General features: G+C 38.6%; 1 protein-coding gene across 3 annotated transcripts in view; it reads left to right on the plus strand.

The window, feature by feature from the left end:
* robo1 (roundabout, axon guidance receptor, homolog 1 (Drosophila)) overlaps window positions 1–14,946 on the plus strand; it is a 438,436-nt gene that overhangs the window by 151,794 nt on the left and 271,696 nt on the right. For all 3 annotated transcript variants that reach the window (XM_044118650.1, XM_044118649.1, XM_044118652.1), the window contains one exon: window positions 8,767–8,891. In XM_044118650.1, coding sequence (XP_043974585.1) covers window positions 8,767–8,891 — 125 coding nt within the window. The remainder of the gene's footprint in view (window positions 1–8,766; window positions 8,892–14,946) is intronic.

Genomic DNA, 14,946 nt, shown 5'->3' on the forward strand with positions numbered 1-14,946 from the left:
CATAATCTACCTGCTTACAAAGCAACTTTTGTAATTAGAGTTATGATTGCAGCAGGATAATGAAAGCGATTTTACAGCCGATAATGACTGTTGTGCTCTTGGCAGTTGCTGCTTTGAATGTGTGGCAGACTTCTGACATATGGGACACAAAAGGACACGGCAGCCAGGCGGTCAGCCTTTGTTCCCGCTCAGGCAGACCCAATCACTGCAGACAAATTGCGTTGTAAGCCTTCCAAATGAAGCCGGCCCTGGAAAAATGGCTCAGACACACGGGAGGGGAGGGGGTGGAGGTTGACGCAAAAGCCTCAGCTTTGAAGAAACTGTTAATGTGAGCTCCATGGCACTCAGACTGGATCTTTAAAAGGGACGGTGATCTCAGTCACGCTTATACATAAGAAAATACTGGACTCTATTAAATGTACATATCTTCTTTTGTGTAGAAAACAGATATATGTGTGGTTTATTGATAAAACAACTTATTGATTTATGTAAAATACAATTAAAACATCAACTCGGAATCTGTTTTTGTGGAATTGTGCTTTTTATACAGTTGGGGATTTATTGACATAAAACAGCAGCTGTCAGCGGTGACATGTTGATGGGAGACACTCGGGTCTGTCGTTGTAGACGGGTCAAACATGCAGGCTGCGGCCCAATCCATCACCGCCACAGCACAGAAGATGCAAGCCATGGATTGGGCTTTTAATTTAACACAGATCACACTCATAAGAAGATAAATGACTGACAGGAGACTTTGTGTGATTAAGTCCGCCTTCATAGTCACAATAAATAGCTCTGAGCTTTAATAATACACTTTATTGTTGTTTTTTTTCTCCCTTTATTTTAGTACGTTTTGAAAGTATTCAAACATCTTGAACTTTTCCACATTATAAAGCCTTATTATGACTCATGGTTATAATAAAGATGCTATATTGCCATGCAGTGTAACACAGGTTACTTTTAAAAAGTAATTATTTATTGTGACTAGCAACAAATTAGCATCTGACTTCCAATATTACAAATATAGCTAACTAGCATGAAAACAAACTTTAGCTTTTTAAATTTGTAAAAGCATTTTAGATCCCTGGTTAATGAAACTTATATATGATTAAATAAATGGACACTTCACAGAAAGAGTAACAAACAGGAAGCACTGACTAATCTCAACTATTCAAATACTGCTGTGCCACAATATGAAGCAAGACACCAAACAGATTAATAACATATAATTGTAGATAAAAATTATTTCAACATCTGTAAAAAAACTACAAAACATAATGGATGCTTTTGACATTTGGATATTTATGGCACATCTTTCTGTTGGAACTGGTTAATAAATAAGTATAAAACTAAAGCATTATAGTCTTATTTAAATTGGCCAAACTGTCCCAATGTAAACTGATAAAAATGTAAACTACATTGTGTGTGAAGTGCACGTCTGCATCTGATTGGTTCATAATGACTACTTAACTCTTCCTCTGCTAATCAGCAGCACTCATGAGAATATTTTTGCCATTTGAATCACAGTTTCTCCTTGTATTGTCGCCATGTATTATTTTCCTTTCTCTTTGCTCTTATGTGCTACTTTATGTTGTCTCAAATAAAAACCACTCTTGTCATTTTACCAAATATCAAAATTGAATGTGACGTCCAGGTATCTTAGAGGGACTGCCACACATTTCCAGTATGGAATGTAGAAATAGTTTTATATTTATACAATTTTCAATCTTTCACAAATCCTAAAAATGTAAGTGAAAGTTTGCACCATTTAAAAACAATTATGCTTACCAGCCAGTAGCGAGCTACAGGAGCAAAGGTAGCAAAGCTCGTCTTCCCCTGTAGAGCATGATGCATGTTTTATTATGTCTGTCAACTGCAGGGCGTCCTAATGGCTGGAGATATTTTACTCCCTGAACCTGAATATAAAATATTGCTCTCTGCTGGAGTCTGGATGATTGTTCTGAAGGCTTGAAGAGACACAAGAGATGTGACTCAAACAAACAGGGAAGGACAATCCAGTGGAACATCATCCACCTTCCACACAGATCAACTCAGATACCCTGCATGTTAATCCTTTTACTTTAATCAAGTGAAGTTGAATACCTTCAACATGAACTACTGCATCCAATTTTGGCACTTTTATGAGGACGGAGCTGCCACAGTGACATAAAGGAGAGAATGGTTTAGAGACATAGCAGCTATATATCATAATATGTCACAGAAATGGCTCAACACAACATACTTAATTAGATTTATGGGGGTCTCTGCACACAGACAAGCTTCCCTTCATTTTGTTAATGTACAGAGAAGAGTTACACGTATCAGTCTTGACAGGTTCATAGAAACAGGATTGTTTTACATTCCCAATATTTCCATGAACTTATGACTTCTGTCAGTCACAAATGCAGATATTTACATTCCAGAAAATAAAATCATGTTGAATTGTAGTCTATGGTTAAGATGGAGTCTGATCATCTGTTGTTCTCTGAAGAGGCGGTGTTATATGTTTTACCATTTTACAAGACAATTAAGTAACTCTGTTAACTTTGGTTGTTATAAAAATTCTGTATCAAAAACGACTTTGACCAATCAAGTTTATTTGTATGGCAATTTTCAGCATTTCAGCAGTTCAAGGTGCTTAACATTGTGAAGACATAAACATCAGTTGTGAAAACCAATTACACACGTCACATTTTGTCAAGTGCCATTGTTTGAATTGTCAATGCTCATCAAATATGTTGCTCAATGTGGCACTAATTATGGTTTCAAAGCAACTCATCACAAGTTTTTTTTTTTTTTTTTGGTGTTGATTTAAATACTAATATATTTCGCTGTCTAATTTAACACCTTGAAATTGGGTCGCTGTCTCTTTAAAAACTCCTGCTCTTTCTGAAACTCCGCCTAAGGAGGTCATCACATCATCGCTCCTCTATTAACCTTTTAACATAATTTTACTAGTGTTACACTGAGAAGTAGCTCGTTTAATGAGCTGAGCAAATGTGCAGTTCCACCAAGTGTTTGCTAATTGCTGCTGGCTAGTCTGAAGGAGCCGAGTGGAGGAGTTGCGGGGCTGCTCCTTGGAGGCTGCAGCTCCAAGGAGCAGCTGCGTCTCGAAGGTGGAGCTAGGTCCATCTAGGCGTTTTGCACAATTGAATTGTTGCCACTGGAGATTAAAGGATTTCTCATACATTCATGAAAGAATCAAAGCAACACTCCATGTATGTTTTAGATCAGGGAATAACTCCTGGAGAGATGCGATTTTACTCCAGTTGCATGAAACACAGGGTGAAACAGCAATAGATTACAGTAGGACATTAAAATTTATTTTTAACGTGTTCTTTTAGTTTTTATTATAAATAAAAGTGACATTTTGAACAATCAACTCAACCTACTGAGTTTCTGACATGCTACTGTCAGAAACTCAACTCGAGACTAAGGATATTTCTAAGTCTTCCAAACTCTGAGAGAAACTGAGAGGACCATTGGGGGCAACCCTTATCTGTGGCGCAAATATTCCCTTAATATTGTTGTTATTTAAACAAGCCATACCAGCAGCATGTGGTCACCTGCTGACATTTTGAATGTGATTTTCAAGTGATTCTTCTCTATCTTGCTCTGTTCAGAAGTAACTATTCTTCTGTCTGTTTTTTGCTGCACTTCACCACCATGTGATCAACGCACGTTAAAGGAGCCTACTGAGGTGCATTAATTGACGTGACGCATCACTGCACTCCCGATTTGCGTTCCCCCTTTAGTTTCAACTTCTCCTTCCATTTGGGTTGTTAATAAGGCTGTGCATTGTGCATCAGGGGCAGAGAAGAAAGAGAAAGAAAAACACAATAAAGCAGAGATTAGAGTGGAGGCCTCAGCGGTAATATGAACTCCAATTAACTTTCCCTTAAGGTGCCCTCAAAGCAGCGTGATAGTGAAGACAGTGAAACATGTAAAACAATTTTACTTCTTCGTCAGAAAAGAGAATTTGTAGATCTGCACGGGTGAAGATGTAGCATCTCTATGCAGGCGAGTTTAAGACATCGGTTTATGCTGAAAAGTCCCAGTGAAAAACCACATTCTGCTCGGCATTTCCCCGGGTTACTAAGTGTTCAGAAATCCATTTGTGGACAGTGACTGTTGTGCTGATGGTCGATTGAGGGACTTGGTCACTGAGCCAGCAGCAATGCTTCTTGTCACCGACTGATTAATTGGCTTGAATCCATTCAGCGGTCATCAAGTCAGATAAGGAGAGACAATGAGGGCCTTTCAGTCCTCTCCAGCTCAATTGGTAGTGAACTTAGAAGAAACAAGTATTGTAAAACATCTCCTTTCTTTTGATGCAAGCGGGGTGAATAATGAGGAGAGAGAAATAGTCATTGATTGGATTGTCAGGCATCTTCACATAAGTGTTTGTGGTTTCCAGCAGGGAGGGTGAGGATAGATCTTCCTCTGTCTCTAATCTGTCTGTTCATTAATCAAATGGCACTCTATGATGCTGCGAATTATGGGTTTAGCTCTGTACTTGCGTCGGGGTTGAAAAGGCCACCTCACTGCCATGTAACCCAAATTCCAATGCCAAAGACCCCTGGCGCCCGCTTGTCTCGCTCAAGTCCTGACTAGTAATTGGGTGTTTATCAGACTGCCTGCAAAGAACGCCGCAGTGTCTATCAGACCTCATCATCAGGAAAACCTATTCCACCACCAGGATAGTCTTGGAATCTTCTGGTGGAACAGGAACTTTTATCAGGTATTACCTAATATTCTCATCATATTTACATGTAAGTTGTGCGAATGCAACCCATAATTCCTTTGCCGTGCTGTGACACCGGAGCAACGAGGTGATAACGCACACGCAGCAGTGAGGTCCCCTCATCTGAGATCTGATTTTCTCCTTTCCACAGTTCTGCTAATTGTGAAACCAGAAGCTGAAAGGGGTCGTAAAGTGGCCACTCTGCATTTACAGATAGCGATGTAGCAAATGCAAATTGGTATGAATATGGCTTCCTTCTCCTAGCAATGCTATTAAAAAAGGAAGGTGAGCAAGATAAGAAGGAAGGACAACATGAAACCCTGAGCTGTGGAACATACAGTACCTTTATCTTCACATCCCTTGAACGTTTGTTCATCTTTAACAATGCCGTCATTATATATTTATATGTTTTTTGTCACTTTATTTCAAAACACAAAATCATGCATACTTGTGCAGTTGAAGGACGGTATAAAACCTGAAAAGCATGCATTGTATTCGGCGCTGCCTGGGTCAATACATTGAAGAACTACTTCTCACTGCAACCACAGTTGCAGGTTTTGGTTGCTCGTTCCTTTTGCCCAATAGGTCATTGTGCTATAGATACCGTCTTGTGAATATCAGGTTATCAATTAGATTAAGGTCTACGTTTTGACTGGGTACGAAGATGCTTTGATCTGCATCATTCTATTGTAGGTTTGGTTTTATCTTTAGCGTCTGCATTGTGCTGGAAGGTGACCTTCCATCATGTTTCAATTTTTTTTCAGGTTTAGTTTCCATCTATCTTCCCATTAACTCTGACCAGTTTTCCTATCCATGCCTAAGAGACCTGCATGCTTCACCAAGGAGATGATGTGTTCGGGGTAATAATGTTTTCATTTCAGTTTCATTTGAGCACAGCCCCTATTTTGTGTTTGCTGCATCTCTTAAATGACTTCAAGAAAACTGTAAAGAACATTTCTCAAGTCTTCTTTCAGCAGCAACTTTCTTCTTACATAAAGTCCATGTTTATAAAGTGTAATTAATAGTTGTCCTGTCAACAAATTTTGCTACCTGGACTGTGAACTGCTGCAGCTTTTCCCATGGGCCTTTTGGATTAAGATAAATTTAGTGCTTAGCACTAAACATTATACTGTTTTATAATGTTACCTTGTTGTAAGCTTCACAATTTACAAAGTTGTAAAAAACTCCCCCTTAAAGCTGCAGGATGTAACTTTTACAAAAAAAAAAAAATAAATAAATCATTTTTCCATATTTGTTAAAACTGTCATTATGCTGTGACAGTATAAAATGAAAAAAAAAATCTGTTCCTCTGCTTCCTCGTTTATATGGTTCTTCGTTCAAATGCATAGATATAATCTCTGCCAGAAACAACCAATCAGAACCAGGAGGCGGGGCTTAGCGCTGACAATCATTCTTGTGTATGGACTGCTTATACTGTCCCCCTTGCTCTCTGCTGCACTTCTGCTTCTTCTTGACTCTTAACTTTAGACTGCTTCTGAACAACAGTAGGACCCAAACTGTCCTGGGCCTGATATAGTATAAAAAGATATTTGAGTTTAAAAAAAAAAAAAAGTTCATTTTTGAGGTGGTGTGATTTCACCTTCTATTCACAGAAGAAATACTATCCAACCATTCAGCATGTAAACTCATGTAACACTGTTTTAACTTCAGCTTCAAACTGTTTCTTAAAGCTAAAGCTAAAATTAGCCTCAGTTAATTCAGGTGGAAAGCACAAACCGTGCAATTTGATGTATAAGAAGCTACTGATTACATGATAATATGGTTTTGTTGCTTCTATCAGCAACAAAACTAACTGCTAGCATTACTTAGCTCAACTCCAGCCGAAGTTAATGTGTTAGAAGTGTTAAGTATATAAGCTTTAAAGTGGAGCTCTTGTCAGCTGTTAGCCCCCTAGGCATTCGACTGTGTGGTCTATGTCAAGAAATACAGCAAAATAAAAATGTCTTTCCTTTTCATGATTGCAAATGTTGCTCCTTTTAGCCCTGAAGGAGCTACGCTAGATGCTAAATGTGAAGATAGAAGCCTGGTGTAGTCTCAGTCATTGTGTCGCTGCCTTGATATTCACGACAAAGCAAGTCCATCATATTTGAGGTGAAGCATAGCCAATTGGAGGAGTGTGTCATGCCTGAGGAAAGGGCTGCAAAGAGAAAGTCACATTGCAAAGCTGTGTTTGGGAGAAGAGTGGAGTCTGAAGAGAGTGAGACACAGAGAGAGAGTGGGAGACGTATAGATGTCGGGGCTGTCGGGCCCGCTGGATGTAATCAAACAAGGGTGAACAGGTTGCTCCACAGATGGCTGATCCAGAGAATCCTCCGATTTATTTTCCCGCCGCAGACGGTCTCTGTCACCGCATGCAGGTGATGACTGCACGGTGGCATTGTCTCACTCGCACACACCCAGGCACACACATTACTAAACTCAGATGCTTTTGTCTCTCTCGTCTGATATTAGTGTGAGGGGAATTTGTTGTGCATTTAATGTTTCAATTCCTGCCTGCTGGAGTTGCAGGTCTAATGTTATCAGAACAGATGATGGTGGTTTGGAAGGGAATTCCTACTGCTGATGAGAAGAGCTAAGACGAGCAAAAATGAAACACAGACAGCAAAAATCTGATGTATTCAGCTTTCTCACTTCATAAGACACTAAACAAAAAAATCATTAAATAACAAAACCTTTTATTTATTCAGCAACAGAAGTTGACTTAGCTTGTATTTCAAATAAAATATTAAACTTGTTAAACACGGATATTGTTTCACTCTCACCTTCAGTTCTTTGTGCAGCCTCTCTAGTCTAGTTTTGATACAGCTCAAAAAGCACCTCATCATATCTCAAAAACTTTTTATATAAAAGTAAAAACTGGTGGGCTTCCATTAAGCAAATTTATTTTTGTAATTCCGATTCGTGCAATTATATGGTCAACGGAAATGCAGCTTACGACACTTTAATATACATTTGTCAACCAAACTCTGGTTGGTGTGATTGGCATCATTGCCTTGTTTAGAAGTCCGGTGATCACTGACAGAAGTTGATGCATTTTTCTTTATGAACTTTCTGTCATGGTTTTCAGGGAAACCATGACACCAACACATGATCAATATGGGCACTTCCTGCCATAGAAAAAAACAAAACAAACCCACATCAATTATCATGTTGGGCCACAGGCTTGCCCTAGTTTTACAAATGCCAGACATAGTTCTGGTTCAAATGCCCATACATTTTCAGTGTCACTTTATCAAATCTCTTTAATCTTATCCAATTTCTCCTTACTCAGTACACTTCCTAACATTTGGAAACTCAATTATTTGAGAAATACTGAAGACTTTTCAGTATTTTAATGAATTACTCTGGTTTCATCCTTCTTATGACTGCCACTCTTCATTCAAAACCTTTAGTATGGTCTAAGGATAGTGGAGTAAGGGATTGTAAAAGAGGCCCAAAAGACTTCAGTGTGTTAATGACAATACAAGCCGTAAAACAACTCTGACCGCTTTAGAGATCTCAGTATTTCAAAGAGATTTTGGAATTTTTACATAAATATCTTAACTATATACTGCCACGCAAACACAACATGATGTATTTTCTGTGCAATTTTACGTATCACTAAAGTACAAAATCATGTTTTTTGTGAAAATCATTTACTTCTGACTACAACTCCCTATTACCGATGGGCAGTTCTTAAAAGAAGGAGGATAACCCGAATTAATGCTAACAAAAGTCAAAAATTTATAAACAAATAGTCCCAAAAGGCTCCAATATGAGTGAGAAGTGCTCAGTCTCAAACAATCCTTTTTTATACCTTTAGTAACGTTGAATCTTAAGAAAGAAACATAACATGGTCTGATTATTCATAATAGCTGAATAGTCAGACATATTTGAGAAACTCTTGTGGAAGTTAATTTGATCAAATGCCATATAAATCAATCCCTGCTTTAAAATGCTATTTTAAAGCTCCATAAAAGTTTGTAAATAACACTCAGTGGTTTTGTTTTTCCTTTTCCTAGTTTTATGTCAAGTGATGCCAGGACAGTGAGCACCGTGATGCGTGGCGCTTGGTTGGGGACGACCCCCATCGTAATAATGGTTCTGCTTCAGCTGGCTCAGGCCGAAGACGCTCCTTTAGCCCCAGGTAAGAGCTTTTTATGTTCTTCTCTAACCGGCATGTCCTCCCATTAGTGAAGTCTGTGCTGTGCTCCATCTTCATGATTTGTCAGCATCTTTCAGTCTGAGTGATTGTCTGGCCGTCGTATGTTTGACACCATCGCAGACTGGGACTCATTACTGAAAAAAGCCATTTCACAGAAAAAATTGCAACACTTTTATTTAGCTCAAAACCAAAAGGTCTTTCACTACCGGTGATAAAACAGTTTCTGGCAATTTGATTTCCTAAGATATTCCAGATTCTCAGTTAGGAGTTGCTTGTATCATGTGACTCTAGAGAATACATGGATTATACACTGTTGGAAATTAATTTCAAATATGCAAAATGTTTCAAACTGCATATGAGATAAACAGATATTCTAACTGTCTTATAAAATATTTTTGTATAAGACAATTTTTTGTATAATCTCACCCGCTCCACATAATACACCACAAATATTTTGTTTGAGAAAATACATGTACAAAAAAATCCTAATGTGTCCATGCAGCTCAGCTCAAAATGAATATAAAAGCAATAAACTTGATTGATTGATTTGATTTGATTTGATTCATTTGCTGTGTTGGGATCTTGGCGGTGAGTATTTTTTAATAGACGTCACGTAGTTTGAGTAAAATTTAGAGCTTAGTACCAAACCTTTGAACAGCCAGACTCAGAAATAGCCCATCAGATTGCTCAACAATTCCATCACTAAGACTGCTTGAAATACTTAGTTATATATATTTAGCAGTATATTATTATTTGTATGTTATGTAATTATAGGCAGACTTGTGTTTTTGTGTTCTCCGGTGGCCAAGCAACGACATTTAATTTAAAATTTCACTTATGTTTCTTTGTGCATTGACAATAAAATAAGTCTAAGTCTAGTCTAATATTTAAACTAAGAAATCTTGAAATCCTAATTAAATATTTTTGCCCCATGCAGCCACCTTGATGCTGCCACCACCCACCACGTGTCATAGTGTTGCTAATATGCAATGTTGGTTTTTCCTCCATACGTCTCATTGTTCTTCAATGCCAATTTTGGTTTCGTCTAACCAGAGCACATACTTCCAGTATGCTATAACTTTTGTTCAGATATCAGAAGTCTTTTTTTTATCTAGCTTTTCCAGCATGTCTGTTTACTTAGATGTGGAGAATATAAGTTACATTCCTCTATTAGTGTAACTTAGGGTGTATTCACATCAGAAAACTCCTTTGATTTGCTTGTGTGGTCTGAACCAAAACTGAACTTTATTATTTCATTACAGTCACTACAGGCAGTAGTAGTGTTAGTGACACTGAAGGGCTCCTTTTTACGTTATTTCCCAGCTCATGAAGTCCAGAAAGTCGTATATTTTCTGTAGTTGATACAGGTATTTTTGCTGTTTCTTCGCACCAGAGTTTGTTTGGACCAGAACTTGGACCAAAATTTTGATCTGTTTAAAGTAGAACAAATGTGTCAGGTCTGACTAAACCTTTAATAGGTAGAAAAAAAAACAAAAGCTAGTATCCCAGGGAATTTGTATCTATTTATTCAAAAGATGTTCACCTCTGTAAAACAGTTTTTTTTATTTTAATCCTTTTTTCCAAAGCAGCCACTTATATTGCAATTAATTTAATCTCGTACACCTCCTAATTACTTAAGATGTCAGAGTTTTAGCGTGACTCATATCTTGCCTGACAACCTCCCTTGCGCTTTGCTTAAATAAGAAAGGTACCTGTGCTATGTATTTTTATTGTAACGACGTTCGACAGTCGCCATAGTTACAGCGTGTTGCCATCACTCTGTTTCCATCTCGTCCTGATCAGGCGGGACGACAGGTCCCTGCAGCCCTACTTAGAGGAGCTGCTTTCTTATTCTGGTGTGTCTGCTGCTTTAGATTACCTCTCACCTTTCATTCATTCTCTCTACCCGCCATCCCTTCTTGCTACCTACTCCTTTCTTTTCTGTATTATTTTCTTGCCGGCACTGTCTTCAAAGCAATTTACTTGTCAACTGCAACGTGATACGTTTCCCCCAGTATCCGTGTCGGCGTGACACTCCATGACTTCTCCTAACACCATAATTAGCATCTGATGATGAGTAATTTGTAGCATCATCATCTGTTGTTATAGCAGTTCCTATAACAACACAACACCTACTCATTGAGCATCAAACAACAATAAAAAAGTGTTTATTTCACCACCACCCCCGAACTCGATCACGTTTTGCTGAGTGAAATAAAACCTACAGGAAACTCAAGTGGCAGATATTGTGTCAGAACATTTGAGTTTCTTCTTCTATTTAAGGCGCCTGCTGCCTGCAGCAGTATGTTCAGCCTTTGTGAAGATTCACCCCGACTACAGAAGGGTTGTCAGGTCTGAGGTGTGTATTCTACTTTCAGCGTGTGTCATCATCGTAAAGAAGGAATTTCATAAATACCTGGATTAAGAGGAGCCGAGTTTGAAAAAAGGGATGGGGGGGGGATATTTCTCTTACCGAGTGTCAGAAATAGACAAATATAAAGGCTTCGGTTTGATTTGCATGGTTTTTAATACGTCGGGACTGACCTTTTCTTTTAGATATTCTCTGTCCTAAAAGGAAAAAAAACAACCTTTCTCTTGTCTTTTATAAAAGTCACTTCCTCCTTTTCTGTTTATTGTGCGGTATAGCAGCGTAGCCAACCCTCTCAGAATCATAAGTTATGTTCCACTTTCCTGAGTGCAGATTCTCTCGCACTCACATTTCTCTATTAGAATTTATGTTCGTACCGGGTCATTCTTCAGTTAATAAAACATGATCAATACTCGAGCAGGAAGTTGTAATATCTGTCGCGGTATGTATGGGTAACGATAGGAAGGTCAGAATGGTGGATTAATATCTCAGCCGCTCCACTTTATCTTAACCGTTTTAGTGGCCTGAAGGAGATCTCAAGCGGCTTCCATGCTTGGTCTGCGTCTGTATATAATGCAATTAGGCGAAGACTTGAGCGTATGCCACGTTTTGGCAGCGCTTAGAGCTTAATATGCAGCCACTGAACAAAGTGAATTTATCTGGCTCTGCTTTTCTGCTACATGACAGATGACAAACAAGCTGAATCATAAACGGTATTGACATGCCTTAACTTTTACTGTATGGTAGCTGCCATCAATCGACTTTGCAGGGAGCCATTTATCCTGGTCTGCAGTGTTTCAAAGGAGCGTATAGATTTTGTTTTATGTACAGTTTGAATTAAAATTTCTGTTTCATGGAAATACAGTCGGTATTTTCTGTAAATCGAAGGGTCAATAAAAAGGAGGTAATGATACATCCAGTCTACCGGGACAAGGCAATGCGCCAAATCATTCCATGGGAATGAATCTTAGAACTACGGAAAAGGATTAGGACCACCGAAAAAAAAAAGAAGAATTCTTACTTTAGAGTCAGAATTCTGACTTTCTGACTTTAATCTCAGAATTCTGACTTTAATTTTGTCTTGACAAGTGAACTCCATAAGACAGCAATATAACTGTCACACTGAGGCAAATTTAATACAAACCAACGTAAAATACTCTTTTTCCATAACATCTGTTTTAACGTAACATCAGATTTTTTTGCTTAAAAATGTTGAGAACATCTTCTTCTTCCAGTATATAATGGTTCTCTACTCACGGCGGACGCCTGGGCTCATGTTTTACTGCCGGTCGCCCCCCTCCTCCTTACCTTTACATTAAGCATTCAGTTTGCATACCACCCTGAGGGTGATTAAATATGTGGTTAATACAGCACCATGAGAGTATTGAATTACACAGGAGCCACGCTGACCTTTTTAAATTACAGAACCAATTGTGCAAGACAGCAAAGGAAGTTTATAACAGGTACTGCCAAGATGGAGCCTGGAGGAGAATGGATCTGCTGCCGCCGTCCTGCTGACGCGTTCCTTATTAGTGCTCTGCTCTATAAGCACTCTGTCTGACACTCAGGCTTTCGCCTTATTCTCTCAGCCCGCCGCTCCATCCAATGCACTTTATTGAAATCTCACTATATTTTGCGAACAAAAGCCCATTAGCTCATTCTCGTAAATGAGCCGACCACCCGGCACACGGGCGCACTCGCGTCCTAATTTGACATTTAATTTCGCCGTGGATGAGACTCGTATCATTCTTGACGCGCGGTAGAGCCTCACTCCATAAATCTTGATCAGTGGCCATTTTCTCAAATGCATCCTAGTAAGCATATTGGGTCTGCTGATATCTGAAGGTCGCCTCCCTTCTCCCTGATTTAATTTGAAGCTGAGGCCAAAGAAAAATGAGGCAGAGCGCTTTAGCATCAACCCCACAAGTCCACGGAGTCGCTGCCGTTTTTCAGAGATAGTTGTAATCATCTTCAATCCCGCCATTGAGAGAATTCAAAGCCTGCCTGGCGTCGGCACAGGAAACTTTGCTTGGCAGAGGGCAGGAAAAGCTTTTTGCCAATGAAAAAGTCAAAATGAAACACTGGGACATTAAATACTCAGTGTGTGTCTCTCTTGCCAACTTTAAAAGTGACTCCTGATTGCTTTTTACAGCACTCTGCAGAACGGCTGGTAATTGTATTTCAGAGAGAAATCCTCATTTCACCACTTTTCCTCTCCTTTCTCAGGGGAGCATGCAGTGTTATTGGGGGGGAGAGAGAAGATGGAAGATGTGGCATTTTATGTAATGAAATTCTCTTGACAGAATGTTTATTTTCAGTGGAATGATACAATTTAGTGACATGACTCTTTCCATTAAGACATATTGAACAGCTTTGTCAAAGGAACCGTCTTATCAGCTCTGTCCTCTGAGTTCACTAATTCCTCATAGCAAAACATCAAGCTTCATCCTGTCCTGACACTTTTGTACCAATAGATATTCCAGTTATTGCTTAGTTTGCTTTCATTTAAGTGCATTTTGGAAGAAAACCAACCATTCAGACTTTGGGTGCATGAGACTAAAACAAGGCCAAAACTTGGCACAAAAACACCACATGGCATGTCAAGAAATTACTGGAACTGTGTGCACTTGTTCACATTGACATTACACAGCAAAAATATTACAAAAGTAGAAGAGTGAAGCTATAGTTGAGGCATTCTGAAACTCTTATTGATTGTTGGATTTGTGTCTGGAAGGTAATTTTGCTGAGATTCTCTATTTGTGCATCCCTGATGCAGCACTTTGACACATTCTTCGTTTGAACTGCTCCGATTTGCCCTCCAGAATTTCCCTTTTGCGACATCCTTGCTATTATTGCTGGTTGGATACAAGTATAGTGCCTTGCAGACGTATCCATACCCATGCCCTGAACACATATTTTGTCAAAAGATTTTCTTTGATAAACCAACACAAAGTGAAGCATAACTATGAAGTGAAATGGAAATAACACAAACAATACATTTTGGACAAGTAAGAAACTACTGTGTTTTTTGTTTTTTTTGTTTTTGTGGCTCCCTGAGTTGATACTTTGCAGAATAGAGAAGAAATGGAATGGGAATTTTTTGTTTGTTTGTTTCTTTGACTAATGTTCTTGTTGCCAAGGTTTCAGAGTTAGTGCATGACGGTCTTGATAGGTTTTATCATTTGCCATTTTATCTATTGTCACAAAATGGACTGAGCAATGCTCTGTGAAATATTCAAAGGCTGGGTTATTTTATTTTTAACACAATATCACATTCTTCACTGTTTTTCCTCTGACCTCTCCGGTGAGCCTGTGATTAAATGACACTCATGTGGATTCTGTTTATGAATTAGCTGACCTGTGTGGGAAACTGGTTGCTCTGGATTCTGTTTAAGGCTAATAAAGGAAAGGAAACTGAATCTAAATGTGTGCTGTTCTGTTTAGGTTTTTATTTCATGAATTATTTTCCTTACATTCCACAATGATGTGTTGGTCAATCTAACAGCCAAATGAAAGATATTTAATGTCGGAATTATAACATGAAAAACAAGTTCATTTGTTTAAGGAAACACGAGTCATGTTAATGCATTTATATTGTGAATCACTGGGTTTATCACTCTTGTAATCAACCATATTTCAAGTCATTCACAATATATGTTAAATGAACTC

Source organism: Gambusia affinis, linkage group LG06, assembly GCF_019740435.1.
Source record: "Gambusia affinis linkage group LG06, SWU_Gaff_1.0, whole genome shotgun sequence".
In the NCBI taxonomy this organism is placed as follows: domain Eukaryota; kingdom Metazoa; phylum Chordata; class Actinopteri; order Cyprinodontiformes; family Poeciliidae; genus Gambusia; species Gambusia affinis.